We start from the raw sequence: 23,805 nt of genomic DNA on the forward strand, positions 1-23,805 counted from the left end.
CTAATCAACTAGTTTATAGTGAGAATTGGATCCTAAACTAAAGTGTTACCATATTTTTAAAATAAAAAAAGTGAAGTTGGTTAATGTATTTATCTGACAAATATTTGGCAAAAAAAGGCAAGCTACAGCTACAGGTTTTATTTTACTATGCAGAAAAAGAAAACGCTCACAGGAAAAAGCATACATTGACTACAACATTAATATTTAGTTGGTTCTCTCTTGTTTTTTACATAAAATTATGTCTGCACAATTTGACATCTTTCATTGCATTATCAAAAATAAAACAACTGACTCTAACCACAACTATGCAATATGCTTACAAAATTTTTAACAGATTTCTAATAATATTTGATTAAAGGCTAAAGATGTACATTTCCTAGGCATCACTTTTGGCCACTACTGTATTTTCTATGCATTGAAAGTGAATGGGAACTGGAGTTGTCAAGCTCCGCAATATACCAAAAAAACAGGTCCATGTGACACTCCAAATCTTCTGAAACCATACAACAATGTTGATGACAGAATTCTCATTTTTGGGTGAACTGACTCCTTACATATCAGATATTGCATTTTAGGTAGACTTATAAAACAGCTCACCCTTCCTTTCTCCACTAGGTTTGTGATCATCACAATCACTCCCACATTCTGCTCCCACACCATCCGCCAGAAATCCGGTGTGCTGGACTTCAGAGGCCCTTGTGCTGCAATGTAGGCTTTCGGTTTGTTAAAACCCTTGAAGAGAGGAGACAAATAAAGCTAGCATTCTTAGCAAGTATTCTTAGCTTAAACTTTGAAAGAACATCTCAGGTGACACAATCTTTCCATAGTGGCTCCAAATATTTTCTCACACTCGAGCTGACACCATGCCTGACTTTCCAAGATTAAATCAATAGCAAATCAGCATTGCTTTTTAAGTGTTTTAATCATATCTGCTAGTTAAACAGTTGCACTTTGAGGTAGGCATGCCTCGCTGATTAAATAATAATACAATTATCATGATATGCCTGCATTGTAATGCTTCAACTTACATCCACGTAGTTGGCGTTTATATAGTCTCCTCCGCTTCTTCCGTCTTTGTCGTTCAGGGGTGCGAGTCGCACTCTGGTGTGGTCATCTAAGGGATGAAATCCAAGAAATGACCATTTTAGATCAGATCTACATACATCTAATGCTCATATATTGTGACAGTGGTTCTCACAGGCTAAAATGTTGACGTATCGGTTCTTGTTCTTATTGTCCGGATGGCTGGAACAGTCCGTAGTTGTTCCAAGGTCCACGGTGCATGTCTGAACTTCCTAAAAAAAACACACAAACAATCCTCTATTCCAATAACCAAACACCAAAGACACGGTCAAAGACTTTTCACAAAAGATGCAGACAAGTGAGCATCACAAATACATGCTAAAGCTATCAAAAGCAAACAAATTAAAGGGAGATGTAGCTTACCTCAAAATACTCTTTCAATATCTAATGGGGGGGTGAGAATGTGAAAAGCAATGAAATATAATAACAAACCAGGCACCATTGATAAACAAAACAGATTAAAGCAAAAGCACTGACAGTCTGGGTTGGATTCTGTTCATTTTAATTATGCTAATTGCCTACAAGTTTCAGTACTGGATGCTGATTGGTCAATAGAGCGATACAACTTTAAGAAAAAAGTTGCAATTTTGAGATACAAATTCATAATTACAAGAAATAAAGTTGCAATTGAGAAATAAAGCTGCAATTGTGAGATATAAAGTCACAACTATGAGAAGTAAAGTCTAATTGTGAGACATAAAGATGCAATTATGAGAAATAATTGCAATTATGAGATATAAAGTTGCAATTACAAGAAGTTACAAGTAGCTTTTTTCTCTGAGCCAGACTTCTTATAAATAATTGTTAGACATAACATCGAAATTATGAGAAATAATTGCAATTGTGAAATAAAGCTACAATTGTGAGATATAATGTTACAATTTCGAGATATAAAGTTGCAATTACAAGAAGTTACAAGTAGCTTTTTTCTCTGAGCCAGAAAGAGTCTTAATTTCTTAAAAAATCTTTCAAATCTTTTTCTTCAATATTTAAAAATTCAAAAACGTGGAAATATACCCAAATGAAGTCTTTTTTTAAAATACTTTTCTTATGAAATTAACTGTCAATTGAGGTTTTGGTTTGATCCAGCGAATGATTCACTTTTTGTTCTGCATTTCTGTTAGAGTTACAGTGAGTCAAAATAATAAAGGAATACCACAAAATTTTCGGGAATCTTTTTCACTGCTGTATGAATGAACGTAGCCACAAATATCAATTATGATCAATCAAAATGGACAGAATCCAAAGCCGTTCTGTCATGGATTGAACAGAACTTGCATTTAAACACTACAGTTTGCATTGTGTAAGTTTTAGCTTGCCACAAAACACGTATCACTAGTGGGTGTGTGGAGAATAAACTTTAATTCAGCCTCAGCATAACACAAAAAGCGTTATGAACTTGTGCACGAAACTTATGAAACACATCCATCACTTTTTCATAGGTATCACTTATGACAAGAACTAACAAGTTTACTGCCTTGTTTGTGTCCAATTAAAGCTTGCTTGATTTTTGAGTGATCTAATCAAGTGTGAATAAATGAATGTTATGGTGAGAATGTACTATCTGACACTGATTGATGTTAATTAAGATGAAACCGGGTCTTTTTGTGCACCTGACTGGAATATAGAGCTGACCTAATTATAACTCAGATGCATTATCAACAACCTGGTTCATGCATGAATGGATAGAAACAGCATAATCGTGCCTGAGCGAACCAAACAATTCATTTATAAGACATGCCTTAATGACACATTGATCAAGGCTCGTACGAGACAGCTGTCCCTTGAGGAGTGTCAAAACAGAGGGGGATGATGGGATACAAACCTCAAACTCTCGGGAAAATGAGTTGGTGTTGTGAAGGTCAGTCACATGCTTTACAAATTGCTTTACTGACTGGGGTTCATGTTCACCTGGAAGTGCAAAATACAATCACTAATGACAAAAAAATAGCATTGAAAAGCATTTATGGCGTACACTGATCAGAGAAATGACATTACTGGCTAACAATAATGTGAAAAAACCTGTTTATGGCCAGATTAATTTATATGTTGGTCAGTTTTTGCCTACATTGTGGGAACCAAAAATGTCATGTGGCCAAAAAAAAAGATATCTATGATATCATGATTATAATTTTTTTCCCTGCATGTTGGTGACATGACAAAATGTTCAAATATGTGCATTTTTTTTAAAATATTTGTTATATATTTGTTAGGTTTTCTTTTATTTATTTTTCTTTATTATATCAAATGATATTATGCACCACCATGACAATTCAAACTTTATTCCCCCCAACAAATATTACAATTATTTCAGAACTGTGTATTGTGCTTATCATTGAAGAGGTGTAGTTAAACGTACAGTATGGAATTTTTTGCCACTAGGGGTCGCTAACCTCTTTACAATAACAAAGGCGTAGTTTGATGACGCAACATTTGCTAAGAATTATGGATCTTGTCGTCAACGTCAAGCCGACTGATCTAATAATGTTTATGGATGACTGAATACATCGATGCTTTTATCATGACTGTGATATGAAGCAGTTCGTGATTGCTAAGAGACAGCTATCAGCTCCACACGCGACGCGAGTCCCGCGGATATAAAAGGAATATGGACATTTCATTCTACCGAACTACACGCAAGTGCAGAATTACAACTCACAAGTCAGTTTATTAGACAAATTAAACTTGTGAGGTAACGCAGCGCTGTTTCACTTGGTCTAACATTACACTAGCACACTAAACTGCATTTAAATGTGTTGAAATGTATGTGTTAACGTTAGTCTGTCTGTATGAGACTATCAGTAAGCTAGATCAACATTACTATATAACATTATCAACATATTCATACATTTTATCATTGTTGAACTATATAACATTGATTAGTTTTATGTAAATGTGCTCACCTGTTTAATAAAGTACATGTAGGAGCGGTCAAAGTCTCGGACGTGCAGCTCTCGTTTATATACTGTCTATGGGAGCTCTCGGCATCTCGAAAACACCGCGCTGACATTGATTCTCGTTTTAGTTCTCCTTTTTTATCCAAAGTCTCCATGCCATGGTCCATAATGTTTAAACGAAACAACAACAGCGTGCAAATAGACATTGCGAACTACAAAGTTGTCCGCGTCAGTCGCTTTGGTTACTATCAGAGGGCTCTGGTTGCTATGGCAGTACGAGCGGAAACCAGGGACAACGCGGATATGACGCCATTGACGGCGACAAAACGGAAATAAAGAAACGGGACGTGTCTTCGAATTAAATTACAAATTTCTCCTGGTTTGAAAGTTGTTGGAAACAGTCGGGATAATTTAAGTACACAACTAAAAAAAATATATAACATAGATATAGTGATTTTTGCTATTTTTAAAGCAAAAAAGTTACATATTGTGCCTTTAAGTCATTGAGTATACATGACATGCAATTTTTTTTTTTTTTATATAAATGAACAGATAAGATATAGTATCAACAGAAAGTCCCTGTTATGATTCTGAAAAAGTGTGTGTGTGTTACCTGTAGGGCTCAGCATTGGTGAAGAGGAAATCACTCTGGGTGATGTGCTGTCTTCAATGTAGAAATGAGCAGTCTGAAAACATTTCCTGCAACGGCATTAAACACTTTTTCTACACCAACACTTTATGTAAGAGAAGTACTGTTGACTGAATAGCATGTAAAATGGATGTACTATTCCTTAACACAAAGTTAATAAAAACACATGAAAAAATACATGGTTCTCACACACAAGCTTGGATTATTTGCGTGTTGTTGTGTTTTATCCACATATGTGGTTGAGACTGAACTCCAAGCTTAAAAAATAAACACAAAAACCATATTTAATCTAATCCACAACACGTTTTTAACAGGATCACTCAGAGGACTTCCTTAACCGGAAGCTGTTTTGTCTAAAACGTAACTTCTCGGAAGGGATTAGTGAGCACAACGATGGCCGACACAGATTTAGCGCTAACGTTTCAAGACGTCCCATTAAGTGCGCATCTGTCTGCTCTCCAAATGAGCACCATGTAGCTACAGATGGACAAGCAGTCGTACATGCCCGTGTTCTGCTGAGATTGAACCACCCACGGCTGCACTAACAAGACATGAACATGACTTGGTCGTGTTGAACATAATCACGTGGAGGTTCTTTCTCCAGCCTGGCAGCATGTGTTCCCTGTAGGCCCACAAACAACAGATCAGCATATCGGAGATTTAATCACCAGCTCCAAGATTACCGATTTAATCTCCTCGCAATCTTCACGGTGTAACAACAAAAAGTCAAACATGAGCAATATGTTGAAGGGTCAAGAGGCACGTCGGAATGAGAAATGTACAATCTCGTGCTGCTAAACTGTTTACACATCCGAGACATGTTCTTGATGGGATTGCCAAAGTTGCTTATTTCACGGTTGGGAATATTTGAAGGAAAACAGGATTGCAGAATTCCATCCTGGTGTGGAAGGACCATTTTTATCGCTTTGGTGGGAATTCTGGCCGGTTTCACACACACACACCACCGCCACATCATGGCTTGTTTATCTTGCTTCCCTTTGAGGTGGTCCCTCACCCGGTGGGTGTGAGATTGGGTCTGTGCCCAAGATTAGACCCCCATTCACAGACAGACAACACGCTTCTCATGGGGCCACACTGCTCCCCCTTCTCCTCCTTATCGACGATTGTTATGATTATGGATTAGTAACAATATGATGGAAATCATGAGCAGCTGTCTCAGAGGAAGTGTATTTTTGTTTTCATTGCCGGTCCAAGTCAGCTTTGCATGACCAATGCCAAAACAGAGTTTACAAAAAAGCTTGCTTGAAATAGCTGCTTTTATTCGTAATAATAATATAATATATAATATATTTTATTATTATGTCAAAAATATTATGAAACTATTCTTTAATCATTTTAATTGTCAGCAATATATATATATATACATACATACATACATACATACATACACATATATATATATATATATATATATTAGGGATAAACAATATATCGGCCACCATATCGGAATTGGCCGATATATGTACATTTTTTATGTTTTTTTTAATGTTTTTATCGTTATCGAGACAATAAAACAATTTGGCCAATATATTAAAGCCGATAAATAATGGATTATTTCCTTCAGCTGAGACACTTCAGATGCGCACTGTTCACCATGATGGTTTTGAATTGCTTGAAATATGATTGGAATCACTTCAAAAAAGGAAAATACTGTTAAGTACAACATGTGCAGTGCAAGTCTGTCATAAAATTATAGAGAACATTATATATATATATATATATATATATATATATATATGTATGAAGAGTTCAGATTTACCTATTCATTGTCATTTAAGTGAAATTACTGAATTTAAATATACAAGCTTGATAAAAAATTATCATTCTAGAAGAAATTTTCAGATGGCACTTAGAGGCTTTTGCATCTGAACTCTTCATATATACACTCACCTAAAGGATTATTAGGAACACCTGTTCAATTTCTCATTAATGCAATTATCTAATCAACCAATCACATGGCAGTTGCTTCAATGCATTTAGGGGTGTGGTCCTGGTCAAGACAATTCTCCTGAACTCCAAACTGAATGTCAGAATGGGAAGAAAGGTGATATAAGCAATTTTGAGCGTGGCATGGTTGTTGGTGCCAGACGGGCCGGTCTGAGTATTTCACAATCTGCTCAGTTACTGGGATTTTCATGCACAACCATTTCTAGGGTTTACAAAGAATGGTGTGAAAAGGGAAAAACATCCAGTATGCGGCAGTCCTGTGGGCAAAAATGCCTTGTTGATGCTAGAGGTCAGAGGAGAATGGGCCGACTGATTCAAGCTGATAGAAGAGCAACTTTGACTGAAATAACCACTCGTTACAACCGAGGTATGCAGCAAAGCATTTGTGAAGCCACAACACGCACAACCTTGAGGCGGATGGGCTACAACAGCAGAAGACCCCACCGGGTACCACTCATCTCCACTACAAATAGGAAAAAGAGGCTACAATTTGCACGAGCTCACCAAAATTGGACAGTTGAAGACTGGAAAAATGTTGCCTGGTCTGATGAGTCTCGATTTCTGTTGAGACATTCAGATGGTAGAGTCAGAATTTGGCGTAAACAGAATGAGAACATGGATCCATCATGCCTTGTTACCACTGTGCAGGCTGGTGGTGGTGGTGTAATGGTGTGGGGGATGTTTTCTTGGCACACTTTAGGCCCCTTAGTGCCAATTGGGCATCGTTTAAATGCCACGGCCTACCTGAGCATTGTTTCTGACCATGTCCATCCCTTTATGACCACCATGTACCCATCCTCTGATGGCTACTTCCAGCAGGATAATGCACCATGTCACAAAGCTTGAATCATTTCAAATTGGTTTCTTGAACATGACAATGAGTTCACTGTACTAAAATGGCCCCCACAGTCACCAGATCTCAACCCAATAGAGCATCTTTGGGATGTGGTGGAACGGGAGCTTCGTGCCCTGGATGTGCATCCCACAAATCTCCATCAACTGCAAGATGCTATCCTATCAATATGGGCCAACATTTCTAAAGAATGCTTTCAGCACCTTGTTGAATCAATGCCATGTAGAATTAAGGCAGTTCTGAAGGCGAAAGGGGGTCAAACACAGTATTAGTATGGTGTTCCTAATAATCCTTTAGGTGAGTGTATATATATATATATATATATATATATATATATATATATATATATATATATATATATATATATATATATATATATAAAATAGATTTTTAATATACAATGTATAAATAAATGTATAAATATACAATTCTATATTAAATATAGTTTAATATTATTTAATATATCACTATTATGGAGTACAACTGTGCTGAAATTGTTTTGTGAAGATGCTGTTACCTATAAGACTTACCTCCAGTAGATAAAAATGCCAATCAAAACAATGAGACCCAGGAAAGTGAGGGTGGAGACCACAGCCAGAGGAACCACAGCCTTCTGCCGCTCAATGCTGCTCGACAAGGCCACCCGCGACTCATGACTGCTGTTACTGGCGTCTATGAGTTAAAAAACACCCTCCTCTGATCAGAGCATTATCAATAATCAATGTTCTTTTAGAAACAGGACATTCAGTATCCTATCAGACTCATTAAAAGACTAATTAACAATAAAAATGTATGATATACACTGGAATAAAAAACTCACCTTGTAAAATGTGTTTTTTACACACCTTGAAGTCAAGTGGAACTATTCCACTTCATGTAAATTGTAATAAAAATTCAGGTTAATCTTACTATAGCACTGAAGTGACATCATTTGCAAACCAGTACGCCTTAAGACATGGAGTAACTGAGGAAAATAAGTCAATAAATAAAAAAGGCTTTGATTTTAAAATTGTATACAAATGATTAAACAATGAATGAATATCTAATGGTAAAGACCTCTGGTAAAGGTACTATTTTGTAGTTAAAATTTGTAAAAATAAATAAATTGTCAAAACAAAACACCTTTTGTCCTTTACCATGATACTGAGGTCAAGGATATTGACTCAGTTTCTCTTTGATTCTTAAAGACCCTATAATCAGTATGTCACCCATAAGGATTGGCATAGCACCACTTAATCTATTCCATCAGAAATGTGTTTTGAGTTGGTCTGACACTAAGAAGCTAAAGAGTTCACAGGTCATAATTCATTGCAGACAGACACGTTTGAGAGATTAAGACTTGGCCTAGGACTGTCTGAGATGACCTCAGCATCCCAGCCAAAACACAATGCTGCCACTGCCAGCTGTCACTTACTAGTGACTACATATAAGAGTTTTGCTGCCCTCTGCTGGACAAGCAGTAAAATGTTATACGATGGAGGAATCGGCAAACAAAAATAATTTAGGCGGTTGTTGTTGTTGTTTCCCAGAGCTAAACCAAATCTTAGCTCAGATGCTAAGCCTCCATGCGGTTTAATTTGCTATTCAGACTTTCTATCATATAACGCTTGATGAATCTACTAATTGATCCCATTAGCAAATGGCTACAGTAAAGGCTAAATGTGTATGTAACCAGGTAACATGGATTCGACTTGAGATGGAAAACATGCTGTTGGTATGTTTCTGATGACAGGAGTGAGCATGCTAATACACTTTTTTAGCAAATAATCACATGAACAACATGCAAGACAACACAGAACACAGGAATCACATGGGACTAGGAATAAGACACATATTGTGATGATGGGATTTTCTGATTAAGATGATGGTTCTTTAGTAGCACATTTTATGGCATTAAGCCTAACTTGTCAAAAGCTTTGATGCATACGTTAATTAAGGACGCTGTAGTGAGCTCTTCAAATCTTACCTTCCCAGCGAACTAATACTTTCTGGATGAGGTTTTAGTTGTTTAGGTTACATTTGTGGGGGATTATGGCATTCATTATTTAGGATGGATTAGTTGTCCTCGAACCAAGAGTTTTCAGGAACTTCAAAACTCTTCACTGATGATTCACTGATCAAACTTCACTGAGCATGGCTAAATCAAGAAGCACCTTCAGGAATGGACGCCAGTAACCGAGAGCTTTACCTTCCACTGGTTCCTCTTCTGAATCCCTCTCAGTGCGCTCTGGAATACTGAAGTCTGAAGACGTCTCATTATCGGTGAGGTTTTCACCTGATCCGCTCTCCTCTTCCCCACTTCCTCGTAGAGTCCAGGACGGACTGGGCCGCAGGGTGACCCTGAAGTCTGTAGCTTCACTCTCTGTCCCGTTCTCACCCTCGAAGTAGAAGGAGGAAGAGTGCTCCTCATTCCCATCATCCGTCTCATTAGGAGGTACCTCTGTAGGAGAGGCAGTGGTGATATATGGGATGACGCTCTCATCTCCAGATGCTGAGCTCTGGCCCCAATCTAAATCAAGGGCCCAGCCCGAGGCACTGTTCTCCAGCTGCCCATCGGCAGAGTGTGTGGGAATGGAACTGGACTCTGGAGCAGAGGAAAGTGCAACGGTTGGGGGCACAACAGGGACAACCACAGAGATGGATTCTGGGGCAGAGGTTGGCGCAAGGGTTGGAGTCATCACAGGAGTAGGTATGGATCTGAATACTGGAGTAGAGGTTGACGCAATGGTTGAAGATCTTATGGGAGTAGGTGCTCCCTGTGACTGTCCGATTGCACTTTGCGCAACGCTGCTGACGGTGGCTGCAACAGAAATGCTGAGGTCACTAGAAGGCTTGGTGGAAAAGGGAAGAGAAGACAAAAGAGCCTCGGCACGAAGGTCCAATTCTGCGTTGCTGCACAGAGGAGTACCAGTGCTGGAGGTGGACAGAAATGAATCTAGATCTACAGGACTAGATAGGTCTCCCGAGAGATCACTACAAGGGGAAAATCCCGAAGTAGCAGAGGGCAGCAGGATGTTTGGAGAGGCATGCAAAGAGATTTCACTAGATGCACCACTGTCTTGACTAAAAGTAGGAGCTACTAGAGAAGAATCTACGCACTCCATCGGCAGGCAAGAGACCCCAATGCTACCTGAGAGTGAAGCATCAGAGTCAAGGGTTGTCATCATCAAAGAGTAGTCTCTAGATACAGGAACCGAAGGCTGGAGATATGCAAGAGTACTCAGCATGGAGACAGTACTGGGGCGCTCAGAGGGGTGTAAAATGTCATGTTCAAAGTTTGGCTGCATGGAGACAACCGAAGCAGTCGCTTCTGGTAACGTTTGAGGGGGAAGAGTACTTCTACACTGGGGGTCAGCCGAGAAGGACCCAGACAAAACATCATCATCACCATCATCATCATTACAACCACCACTAGAGACAGGCTCCATGTCTAAATAAGACACAGAGCCGGTGAGGAATAGGGTAGGGTAGGAAGGGGAAGGGGTGATAGACTGTGCACCACCAGACACCAGCACGGAAACAGTGTACGGGATGTCCCAGTCAGGGAAGGGCTCAGACAACACACTGCTTAAGGAGTAGGGGGACACAGGACTTGCATGCATGTAGGACAAAGTGTCAGATACAGAGGGGGCATACGAGGCGCTCTCACCATTAGACACCGGCTGGGTGGTCTGCGACAGAACAGTGCTGAAAGCGGCAGTGGTTGGAAAAGGCAAGCTAGCAGTTGTAGGCCACAGAGGGACCTCAGGGGGGAAGGTAGAGGAAGTTGATTCCATTGGGATTTCAGGCAACAGGGCTACAGTCACTGAACTATCCCCATAACTGTCTGAGTCAGTTACAGGTCGAGTCACTTCCTCAACCCCCGAAATGTCTATCGGAGCTGATGTTACAAATGTTTCAAGGGTTCCACTTGTTTCAGAGGTGACACTTGTTTCAGAGGTGACACTTGTTTCAGGGGTGACACTTGTTTCAGAGGTGACACTTGTTTCAGAGGTGACACTTGTTTCAGAGGTGACACTTGTTTTAGGGGTGACACTTGTTTTACGGGTGACACTTCCTGTAAAACCTGTAAAGGTACTGCTTCGGCCTTCAGACTCTGAGGATACACCTGCTACAACACTATAACTATCTGGTCTAGTGGTGTGTACATCTACAACAACTGTGGTGGTTATGGTTGCAGGGGTGGTAGGTTGGTCTGTGTATTTCACTGTAGGTTTATCCGTGTATATCACTGGAATATGATGATCGTGAGTCTTCTGCGAGTCTTCCACCGGGAGTCTTCTTTCATGAGTCCTTGGTGTTGTCTTAACGACTGGATGGACCGGGCGCTCTGTTGAAGTAACTCTGGGGCTGGTTGTGGTGGTTTGGAAAGGATATGGAAGCTGATTTGTATCGGGTCTGATCAAAACGGGGTTGATGTGATATTCTTCCTAAAATAGGAGAAAGAGATGGACAGAAAGAGAAGCCATGTATTTAGTTCTGTCGTAGAAACCAAAAACACTGAACAAACTATGCACTAAAGTAGCATTGACATAGTTACCTCTTCGTCATATTCAAATGATACAGCTTCATTGTCTGCATCTGAAAATAAACCAAACATAAAAGAGTTAAAATATGGTATGAGTGAAAGATTCACAGGACAGCTACAGATAATGTATCATAACTCTTTATAACAAGTTACAATAACTTATATATACAATAGTGACCATTTTAAATATTTGCATTAATAAAAGAATTTCAAAATAACAGTTTCACATTAGACGTACATAAACACACACCTCAGATATATTGGAAAATCAGTCTGTTTATAATTTTATCCTTAATAGGCAAAGAAACTTGCATGCTTGGGGAACAAAAGTTGAAAGCACAAATTGGTTTTCAATGTGTATTCAATCACACACAAAAGGGACATTTTTGGCATTTGGTATTCTCTGTTAAGGTTGAGAGTACAGAGGTTGAGAAGGAAGGAAAGGTCACCAAATAGGGCATTTGTTTAGGTCATTCTTTGATACAAAGAGTGCAAAAAGGAGCAATCTCTGGGTCAGAGGTTTTTGATCACACACATTATATCACACGACAGGAAAGTTGACACCTTCATGCATTAAAAAGGCTCCCAACACACAAAGATGGAGAGAGCTTACAATCTATTGCAGGCTCTTACCTGTCATGGGATCAAGCTCAATGACACAAAATGGTGGAAAAGACCCCAGAGATTTTGTGATATGTGGACAAGATCGGTTTGTGAAGCATGGAAACATTAAAAGGTAGAACATGTATGATTTTATCAGATAGACTGGGCCCATTTCACTGATGTAAACCCAATCCACTTTTAAACATTTTCATATAATCATGAAAAAATGTCTTGTGACAACACATATATTCATGAACACTGAAATATAATGACAGGGACTTTCAGCGAGACAGATACGTTTATTATAAATCAGTAAGCTCAATACATACGTCCCAACATTCCAATGAATTATAAAAGAACACAAAAAGCACAAATTATCCATTGAAAACATGCATATCTGTGAGAGACCGATAAAAAATCAATATAGAAGGAAATTCAAAATGCAGATAGTGACGACAAAGTAGAAGATAGACAGACAGAGAAACAAGGAAAAGACACCCAAAGAACACTGACAAAGACAAAAAAGTCTACTACATATATAGTTGAAGTTGAAGTTACTATATGTCTAAGTTGAAGTTAATTAAAAGATTGAAATAAATATAAATTCATTAAAAGATCAAAATTTATTTTATAATAAGTTAAAATATTCCACTGAAATTGTCAGCTAAATGTGAAATCAATTTGGGTATAACATTGATATAACATTATTCATTACAGTACTGGATTTCATTCCAAAACCCACCCTATGCAAGTACGTGAACAAAAACTGGCTAAGCAAACTCAAGTGTGTTTTTCTGCGATCTGAAATGTGTCAGACCCAAGTAAGTCTTTAATACCCAGAGAAAACTGTACATTAGCATAAACTGTATGTTCAATCTGAGCATGCACTTACAATGCATAGGTCAAGCATTCAGATCTCTGTTTACATAAAAACGTGTACTTGTGTAAAGTTTGTTTCTGGCTAAAAGCTGTAAACCACTCAAGGATTCTGTCCATTCAAGTCTTAAATGGCACCACATAATTTTCTGGACAAGGTAACTGGTTTGCAAAGGATCAATCTACAGTATGAAGCATTTGGCTTTTGTCTAACATTTGCAGTGGGATATGAGTGTTTTAAACTTATTGTCCACGGATGCGAGGGCGGCGGGCGCGATTGGTCTTACCAGGATCATCCAGGGGAATGTCCACTGTCAGCTGGTCACTCACTCTGCCATACAGACCATTGGTGCACACGGCAACAACCTGCACCATGTAACTGGTGTTGGCCACCAGGTCCTGAATGATCGCCCCCTGGTGGTGAAAAAAAAATCATCATAATTGATTTGCATTATTCTGTTGCATATAAAATGAAACATACAGGAGGTGAAATACGGAAAGGTGACCTTCACGATATAGGCCTGATTTTAAAGATTCATTTGACGTTTATGGAAAAAAGTTAAAGAATTACCACGTCCTGGTCTCCATCAGTCAAGTACTCTAATGCAGATTCATCATCGCCCTGGGCCGGCCGGTAGGTGACGGAGTATCTCTCTATGTTCGCGTCGTAGACGGCACGCGGCCTCTCCCAGATTACAAGCATACTGGTGTAATTATGAGGGTTGACCTGCACGTTCTCCGGCTCTGAACTGCAAACTATGACAGCAAACACACAATGTTATACTAAACATTGGTGCCAGGTGAAAAGATGGCTGTAAATACAATGCAATATCTAAAATAAATATCCATACTATCTTAGAAGAAAAGGTTCTATATAGAACCTAAAAGGGTTCTGCCTGACACTTCATATCAGTACAAGCTTTTAGGTGTTCCCATCATAGGATCATTTTATGTATTTAGTTTAAATTAATTCCTTTTTCTATATATTATTTTCTATACTGAACCCCGTTTGAACACTACCGTTCAAAAGAACATCTCATGCACAGCTGAGCTTTTGATCAAAAACACTGTGAAAACAGTAATATTGTGAAATATAGTTTAATATATTTTAAAATGAAATTAATTTGATTTCTAAATCTTTTGTAACGTTATACATGTCATGTCACTTCAGAACAATTTAATGTGTCCTTTCTGAATAAAAGTATTAATTTACTCAGATTAAGCATTTCTGAGGCTTCACTTATTGGGTTAAGTTATGACCTGGTTTAACAATGGTTTACTTAAATCCACTTAATATTCATCACCCTCAGAGTTCTCAATAACAAAGTGTACTGATGTGTAATATTTCTCATCTACCACCGGCACTCAGTTTCTAACACAAGAGGGCAGAAAGCGCCCAAAAAGATGAAACAATCTGTCTACTAAACCAGTTGATTCCCAACCAAAGTAGGCCTACTTAAAGTCCCCATGTAGTCAATAATTGTATCCCTTAAAACTCATCTTTGATCACCAAAATTACTTATTTAAATGTTTATTACTGTAAATGTAAATTATTCATGCCTTAAAATAGCTTGAATGTAACTCTATACCCTTGCCTTATTTAGTATATGTGGTTCTATGAATATGCAAATTAAGCCTCGCCTCCACTCACTCACACCAGCTCGTGATTGGTTATAAGATAGTTTGTGACGTCAGAAACACCAGCGATTTCAAACCGCGTTTTTGAGTCTTTGGTCTTTGGTTCACTGCCGTTTTAAGGAGAAAATACTCAGCAATGATGATGGCTTATAAATTTGTACATGGTAACACCACATAGACATATAAACAACATTTAAAAGCTTGATTTTTGCCACAGGGGGACTTTAAAAGATTTTCAAGAAGTACTTTCAAATTATTATTTTTGTTAACCCTATAAAAGTAATTTTGATTAATCTCTTTTTTTCTCTCTCTCTTTTTAAAGAAAGAAAACTGTACAATAATGTGTGTAATCTGTGCAAGTTTAATTTGTGGCAGAATATATGTGAAACTTTGTAAGTCTGTATTTCTCATATATTATGAGTTCAAATTTACACTATTCTGGTTTGATGTCATGTTAAACGCTCTCTTCACTCCTTATGTCATTTATTGCTCTATCCCAAACTTCCCTATCCATTAGGAAGCATATACAGTATGGGATACAGTATCTGAACAACCAGATGCATTTACGGGTTTGAACTGAATTCAGCCGGTGCAAGTGAAGGGGCAAACAGAAAAAGACAGTTTCCTAGCAACTCAAAAATGTTTTGATACGTGAGCCAGAGAGACAGAGATTGATGTGAGAGAATAGTAGTGAGTAAACATTGTTAATACGGCGAGCACAGTGAAAGAGAGGTTACAGTAAGTAAATCTGGTTTGCCTGGCTGCTTTCAGCTTATGCTAGTCAGAGATTTCACCAGTCACTCGGTATATGAAGGATACATACAGTATATATAATGAAAAACTTACGGAAAACTACAAAGAGTATCAATAATCCAAACTGATGAGCGTAAATATTGGCCCTGAAATCTGCCCTCACATTTCATATTTCCTGAGGTTTAAATGAAGTCGCAAGTAATCTGTGAGTCTTTACAAAGTAATAATGCAGCATTAAGGCTGTAAAATGACATGTCCCAGGCGCTGATTTAAGCTAAAACACAGGTTGGAGAGTATATATATTGTATATATGTTTGAAAGGAAGGACACAAGTGGGACATTTTCCATTGCCGATGTTCTCTGTAAAAACAACTCCCACGTGCCAGTGATTCTCAACCCTACAGAGTTCGCCCTGTAGCGGAGGAATCTGAAATGGGGGCATCGATGTTCCATCAACGATCTGCTAAAGCGGAAAGTCTGAGAGCAAGCCAGTACGGATCTGTAAGCGGTGTTTTAAAATGAACAGGTCGAACTGAGTAATAGATTTGTGAAACATCTCATTTCCTGCAACCACATTAAAAGTCCTTTTATGTTACAAAATCTATATCTTAAATTTAAACTATATAATATAATGTTAGAAAAAATCTACGTTTAGACAGTGGTAGTTTTTCAACAATAACAAGAATCCAAAAACCTTGAGGGTGACGATATTTACATTGTATATAAAATAAAGCAATAAATAACCACAGCCTTTTGATGGATTGTTAAAACCATTTTAGATCTATGAATTAGTGATGAAAACGCTGTGAAATGAGTGGGAATCATCCCTAAAAGGGCCATGAAAGCATTGCGTATGGCTAAAAATGGGCCAAATGTCTGTCTTTATTCATAAATAGAAAGTAGGAAAATGTCTAGAGGGCTTCGTTGTATAAAAATAGAAACCTTATTTAATTGAGAAGCAGTTGTTTGGGATTAGAATCGTGTTGGAGGCTAATTGGATCCATGACCCTCAAACTGCCAGACTGATTTAAGACCTTAAGAATGTACGATCCCAGACACATGCTACCCTAGTTTGTTTACGCATGTATGTGTGTTTGTGAAGTACGTACTAGGAGTGTGGACCTCCTCGACGCCAGTGTAGGATGAGAAGACTTGTCCCATGAATTGCTCCTGCTGCTCTCTGTAGTTATTCTGCAGGTAATCCATAAGCATGACATATCCAGCCTGCTGCATGGTCATCACCTCACAGAACATCTCCAGCTGTGAACACATACGGGGACACGGATTAGACAACAAAACTGTTTCCGAAGGGGTTTAAAATAGAAAAGCAGCCGACAAATACTCTTCATAACACCTTCATTTGACTGACTGTTAGTAGGCAAAATTGCTGGTTGTCTGAATATTTGCCGTGTCAGTGTTCAGACCAAGGGCGCGATAACCACTATGGTATTGCTTTTGCACAACAGCTCAACAAACAAGAAGCTGATATTAATTAACTTACATTTTAGACATTTGATATTGCCAGTTAGGAACCGTTCACACAGAACTCTTTTCTGCACTTCACTGCGCTGCTTTTCCATTGTTTTCTATGTAAACTTGTGCTAGACAGACATGTTTGGCCGCTGTGTAGACCTTGCATTGTTCCATTCTACTGATTTGGGTCTCGCGTTTTTGACCACACTTGAATGGCCCCTTACTTTGTCTATTTTGGCTATGAAAGTAGTTCCAAACAAAGCCACAGACAAATGAACAGCTGCTCTGAGCAACACACATTCGTGTTCCTGAAAGTCGGTTGAGTGAATGATTCACTTACACACTCATGAAACCAGTCTTGTTTGTTCCCTAAAGGGATGGTTCGGAGTAATTTCAACCTAGGGTCCTTTGCACCATGACCTCGAGCCAAACACACCCTCAGAAGCTTTTTTTTCCCTTGGTCGAACATTATTAAAGTTAGAGCTTATTTAGAGAAATCAGCCGAATGGCTTAGTGCAGGCGCTAATGGATCCAAGGATGTATCTCGTAAATTACCCCACTAATAATGCCCGGAATGGTACCAAACTTCTACAGTAGTACAAATAGGTTCTGTAGTCATAAAACGAGGCATTGGAAAGTTTGTATAAGTACATCAGGAGTTTATTTAAATAACACTTGCCTGATGGCTTATGCTACCGCTAACCCGTACGTCGAGGTCACTTCCGTGATTTGGGAAAAGTTGGCAAAGATGATAAACTGGTGTGATCCCATTTACAACCTTACAGTACTATGAAGCTTGAACTTACCTAGCTAAGACAGAACTATTGAATATCCATACATTCAAATCTATAAGACACAGTTTTTATTCAACCTTAAAGAAAACACAGTGTAGCCCAGAGACGAGATGTCCTCCATTGTGTGGACATCAAAGCTTCTCTTTAATGTGTGTGAGTCAATGTCATTCCCATTGTGATGTCATCAGGAGTAGGTATGTTACCTTGCGGTAAAGCTCCTGCTTTCACCATGCGTTTCAACTGCAGCTTGTATTGACTTGCTTGCCACTCGAGGGCAACAGCCCCAGACTGAATGACACACACTACAAAGGCTGTATTTAAGCATTTACAGTCTTTTGTTACTTGTAACTCCATGCTCACTCCCTCTAATTCCATTTAATGACAGTTTGCTTTAGAATGTGTGGCATCCAATCAGAATAATCAAAAATGTTGATGTCTTCCTCTTCTGGAGGGAGTTGGCATCCTTTTTGTGCGAACTTAGTATTTAGTGTCAAAAAGCTCAGCTAGCATTATTATTATTGAACATGATTGAATGGATTTCTAAGAAAGCAAATGTCAAATGAAGTGTAAATGTACATACAGGAAATGAAACAGATCTACACGTCAAAGTAAAATAACACTTGAAATTGATGTTTGAGCTGTTATGTTTGGGCGTGTGTGCCATTTCTTGATAACTGTTTTCAGGAGCTGAGTGTGCGTCACATAGAGTCAGTGTTGCGCAACAGACGCCAAATGACAAATACAGTCACAATATCCTTCCAGGTGACGATGGCCTCAGGGTTTCAATTACAAAACAACATACTAAGCTCATTAGCTGCCAGTGTTTACTTTTAAAAAGTACAACAACAAAAAAATGCAGCTTTTGAGTTATTTATTGAACTATACTAGTCAAAACAAGGTCATTTTCATTATTTATGTGTGAAATGGTTTTGTGGGTATAAGGCAATTGTGTTTAGCAGTCTTTTTGTCTGACCATCTTTCAGTCTGTCATAGACATGCATCTTTTATATGCACTGGTCCTGCCACAATCTGTTTATCGTCTGCTGTGTCAGAGCTTTTAAGTAAAGAGCTGTTCCAAACCCATATGACTTTCTTTCTTCAGTGAAACACAAAAAGGTGACATTTTAAATAATGTGCTGGTTGCTCTTTTTCAAGCAAATGCAATGTAACTGAGGCTTTCAAGTTTAAGAAGACAAAAATTGTGTCCTTTTTGAACCTTGAAAGTCTTAGTCCACGATGATATATTGTTCCTTACTGGGTGAACGGTCCCTTTAAATCTGTAAATAAAACATGCAGTTATATGTGCTAGCAGGTCAATGCTGTTAAAAACTGTCCATGAAGCTGACCTGAACATCTGAGATGGCCACTGTGTTTTTGAAGACGATCCACTCGACAGTCTCAGAGCAGGGAGGAGTGGTCAGCGAGCCGTTATAGATGAAGTACTTCTCCGTGGAGTTGGGCAGGAGACCCTGCAGGGTGAACGGAGAGATGGGGCCGCTCTTTCCTGACCAGAGAAAACAGGAAAAGTTCACACAAAATGAAAATTGTGTCATTATTTATCCACCTTCATGTCATTCCAAACCCATATGACTTTCTATCTTCTATGGAGAAAGGAATTTAAGCCATCGTATGACTCCAGAATATAGAGCATAAGTCATATGGACCACTTTTATGGTGCTTTTTGAAACTTGAAAGCTTTGGTTCAAATTTAGTATAATTTTATGGAAAAGAGCGACCAACACAGTCAGAATTTCTGCTTTTAAGTTCCACAGAAGAAAGTTATACAGGTTTGAGGATGAGTAAAATGATTCTTTGACTGAACTGTCACTTTAAGGGCCTTTGGACATGGAAGAGCTTAAAGGGGCCTCATGGAAAACAGGATTTTCATGATAAATATCGGAAAAATTAGGAATATGACGCCTTTAAATATAGATATGAAGACTGAACGTACCATAACGGCTGACACTGTTGACTGCGTCAATGATGGCCATGTAATTTTCATTATCATCAGTACTTGTCTATGGAGAGAAGCATTAATTAACTGCATAATAAACAAAATACATGATACAATATATGACCAAAAGAAAGTTGGCACCTGAACACTACAAATGTATGTGATTGTTGAGCATTTCAATGTTATTTTCGGCTCTTCTGACTAAACGGATTTGACATTTCATTAGAAAATAATCAGATTTTGCTGCCTTACATCTTAACCACAACGATTTGCATTCAAAATAAGACATGTTCACACAAGCTTCAATTTCAAAACATGCAGGACTAAACTGACAGAACAACCCAATATACAAGCAAGCGCACAACTTCATGTTATTGTGCATGAATTATCCTCAGGGGAAAGCCGACATATTATGAAGGTTTAGCAACACATTGTGATTACACTCTGTCAGTCTTTCCCATCAGAACAACCGTGAAGATGAGTATTTCTGAAACTGCTCCGTACCTCAAGCTAAATGCCGGCTGGGGGTGTGGTGAGGTTTTGAAGACTGTCATTTTTTTTTTTTACTTAATGAAATTATCTTTTGCAGTGTAAACAAACAGCCAGATGACTTGAGCTGCTATTCTTACCTCAAACAGCACAGCCAACGCTGTGATCTTCCCTCCTTCTCTGAGGGCCTCATCGAGGTCACTGAAAACATCTGCATCGTAACAATATATCTGCATCTGCACCATAAACAAACAATATATCTAATCAGCATTTGCATACATTCACTCTTCGAATGAAAAGTAAGGTATAATGTAGTCAGCCAGCCTAAATTAACCCTGATTAACAAATACTGATTTAAATTTACATCATTTTATTACGTGAGAGTAAAATACCTCCAGGGGGAATTTGTCTCCGTTGATGCCGTGCTCCGAACCATCCGAGGAGGAGTTGCACAGGCCCCAGTGAAAAGTGATGCGTCCCACCTTAAACTTGGACCTGAGCCCCCCTCCACTCACATAAAACTCTCCTCCCACATCGATGGCCACTGGAGACAAACAACACATTATAGAAATTAACGCTTAATATCTATTCACATCAAGTCTGAATTTTCTGATTTTTTCATGTTTGAATGAATGTCTACCAAGAGGTCATAGGTCATGTGATCAGACCATGTGACCACAAAAAGCATTTCTCCATTGATGCTATAATATATTTATGGAGCCCCTAAAGGGGATGGGAGAAATACATATTTTTCAAATCTTTTGTGTTCCCCTCGCAAAACTTTCGCATTTCCTCCCAAAACTTTCCATTCCCTCACAAAGATATTTGAGAGGCAATATATTCACAGATTCGAACTTCACAGATAAATAACTCGTGAGCTAAATGTTTACAAACCTATTTGCAATCATAATAACGTAGACAACGAGCTACAACCAAATTTCCCTCAAAAAAAGAGCTTTCGAATATAAATTGAATCTCTATGAAGATTCAATCTCTATAAATTGAATCGCTAAATAGACAACGAGCTGTAAATAGGTGTCATTTGTGTTTTAAGTTTAGCTCATGAGTTATTAGAAGACAAATAGAGATAAAATAAGATTAAATTCGAATCTGTGAATATATTGCCGACTTTACTGAACTCCTTGAGTTAAGCACTCACTGACCGCACTTCTTTATATATGAGTCCAAGTTCAAACACTATGAAACGCTCCTTTGCTAACGTGCAGAACTGTCTGAAACACTGCCAGCGGGACATTAAACAGCAAGTGTTTGTCCGAGTGAACAGTTTTTGCGAGGGAACACAGAAGTTTTGCGAGGGAGCGCAAATATCTTTGCAAGGGAACGCAAAGTTTCTCGGGGAAATGCAAAAGATTTGAAAAATATTTTTTTCTCCCATCCCAATTTTTTTCACCACCACGTCCCTTTAGGGCAGGGTTCACCAATCTCGGACCTGGAGGGCCGCTGTCCCTGCAGAGTTTAGCTCCAACCAGCTCCAACACACCTGTTTGAAAGTTTCTAGTATGCCTAGTGAGACCTTGATTAGCTGGTTCAGGTGTGTTTAATTGGGGTTTGAGCTAAACTCTGCAGGACAGCGGCCCTCCAGGACCGAGATTGGTGAACCCTGCTTTAGGGGCTCCGTACTATATCTGTGTATTCTGACAAAATAGCGATTTTCATTATATTTCACAAGAAATAATATAAATATATATATATATGCATATTCTAAAAATAATGAAAAGAAATTGAACTTAATAAATTTGAAATCAAATTATTTGTGCAATATTTAAAAAGCACAGTTGTTCTCACCAGTTTTCCCATCATTCTTTACTGTAGTTGAGTCTGACGTCTTTTCCGCCCATCCCTCTAATCTCAGCTTCTGGAAATGAATTTTGACCTGCGCCAGGCTCTCTTCAATGTTTATTGGTGACTGTTTGGCATTGTTGCATGATGGGTATTTCTTTGCCCAGTTATTTTGGTTAAGAGTTCCTGTAAGAAACAGAGTTCAATTGGGTAAGTAAACCTCTTAAAATCATTCATAAATGTTAGAGGGTGACCGTCTGCTTTTAAAACAGACGCTTCGGTACAGACACACTATCCAAAACCACATTCACAGACACACAGGTGCATCAATAGATGCATTGAGTGGTTGCTGGTGGGTTAATCAAAGTCCTCTCTCTCTCTCTCTCTCTCTCTCTCTCTCTCTCTCTCTCTCGAGGTTCCTACAGCACAAACACGGAGCCCATGAACCAGGTCACCAGCAGTTCTAGGTCACTCTCATTAGCATGTCAATAGCTGTATTACAAACCCCCAGTGGAGTCATAAACACTGGTGTACAGTAGATACAGTGCAGTTGAGTCAAAAACAGCAGGACATACACAACACATGAATAAATAAAGAAAGGCTGTTGGTAGGCATTAAACAATGTAGATGTTTAACACTGTCAACGATGTTTCCAAAACCCTGATAACTGTAGTAAAATCACTGTAATGGACACTATTAAGTGGCTTATTGGTTGTTTTAAGCATTTAAAATCAGCAATTTGATAAAGGCACCATATTATTATTATTTTTACTTTTTTATTACTATTATTATTATTATTATTAAAAGTAAGTACTATAGTAAGTAAGTAATATATATGTATAACTGTTACTTAATTATTAGAATTATTAATACAATTATAAACACACAAACACACAAATAAATACATACATACATGCATACAAAGCTAAATACATACATACATACATACTAGGGGTGTGCGATATTTAACGTCTATGATAATATCGTAATTGTTGTTTAATGATGTGCGAGCTGACATTATTGATAATTCATATCTATAATTCAAGTTATGAAAGCAAAAGAATCCCATAATTATCATTATAAAAAAAATATAGAGATTTGCCAATATCGCACACACCTAATACATACATACATACATACATACATACATACATACATTGTGTGTGCAAACATACTTGCAATAAAGCTCTTTCTGATTGTGATTCTGAAACATACATGCATACATACATACATAAACAATTTTTCTAGTAACATAATAGCCTAAATGTATATCACAATTTCCAGAATCATGTAGTATCAACCCGCTCATCAACATTTACTTTTAACCATATTTAACAACGCATAAAACATTTCATATCTGTTTATGACTCTCATTGCATTCAATAGTAATAATAGACTGCTGATGGGTTTTGACCTGCCATCCATTCAGACTCCAGTGGACAGGGAT

General features: G+C 38.3%; 1 protein-coding gene across 5 annotated transcripts in view; it reads right to left on the reverse strand.

The window, feature by feature from the left end:
* ptprz1a (protein tyrosine phosphatase receptor type Z1a) overlaps positions 1 to 23,805 on the reverse strand; it is a 58,541-nt gene that overhangs the window by 8,498 nt on the left and 26,238 nt on the right. Inside the window, exons 3-20 of one of the 5 annotated variants that reach the window (XM_084094120.1) lie at positions 22,365 to 22,544; positions 20,951 to 21,102; positions 20,699 to 20,794; positions 20,067 to 20,133; positions 19,462 to 19,619; positions 16,958 to 17,108; positions 14,029 to 14,213; positions 13,745 to 13,871; positions 11,991 to 12,031; positions 10,581 to 11,880; positions 9,639 to 10,250; positions 7,981 to 8,122; positions 4,594 to 4,679; positions 2,909 to 2,994; positions 1,447 to 1,467; positions 1,199 to 1,295; positions 1,029 to 1,114; positions 598 to 732 (exon numbers count right to left, since the gene is read on the reverse strand). In XM_084094120.1, coding sequence (XP_083950246.1) covers positions 598 to 732; positions 1,029 to 1,114; positions 1,199 to 1,295; positions 1,447 to 1,467; positions 2,909 to 2,994; positions 4,594 to 4,679; positions 7,981 to 8,122; positions 9,639 to 10,250; positions 10,581 to 11,880; positions 11,991 to 12,031; positions 13,745 to 13,871; positions 14,029 to 14,213; positions 16,958 to 17,108; positions 19,462 to 19,619; positions 20,067 to 20,133; positions 20,699 to 20,794; positions 20,951 to 21,102; positions 22,365 to 22,544 — 3,722 coding nt within the window. Of the gene's footprint in view, positions 1 to 597; positions 733 to 1,028; positions 1,115 to 1,198; positions 1,296 to 1,446; positions 1,468 to 2,908; positions 2,995 to 4,593; positions 4,680 to 7,980; positions 8,123 to 9,638; positions 11,881 to 11,990; positions 12,032 to 13,744; positions 13,872 to 14,028; positions 14,214 to 16,957; positions 17,109 to 19,461; positions 19,620 to 20,066; positions 20,134 to 20,698; positions 20,795 to 20,950; positions 21,103 to 22,364; positions 22,545 to 23,805 lie in introns of all 5 variants that reach the window. The other 4 variants (XM_084094118.1, XM_084094121.1, XM_084094122.1 and 1 more) reach the window with 4 other exon arrangements.

Source organism: Abramis brama, assembly GCF_963993115.1.
Source record: "Abramis brama genome assembly, chromosome: 20".
In the NCBI taxonomy this organism is placed as follows: Eukaryota; Metazoa; Chordata; class Actinopteri; order Cypriniformes; family Leuciscidae; genus Abramis; species Abramis brama.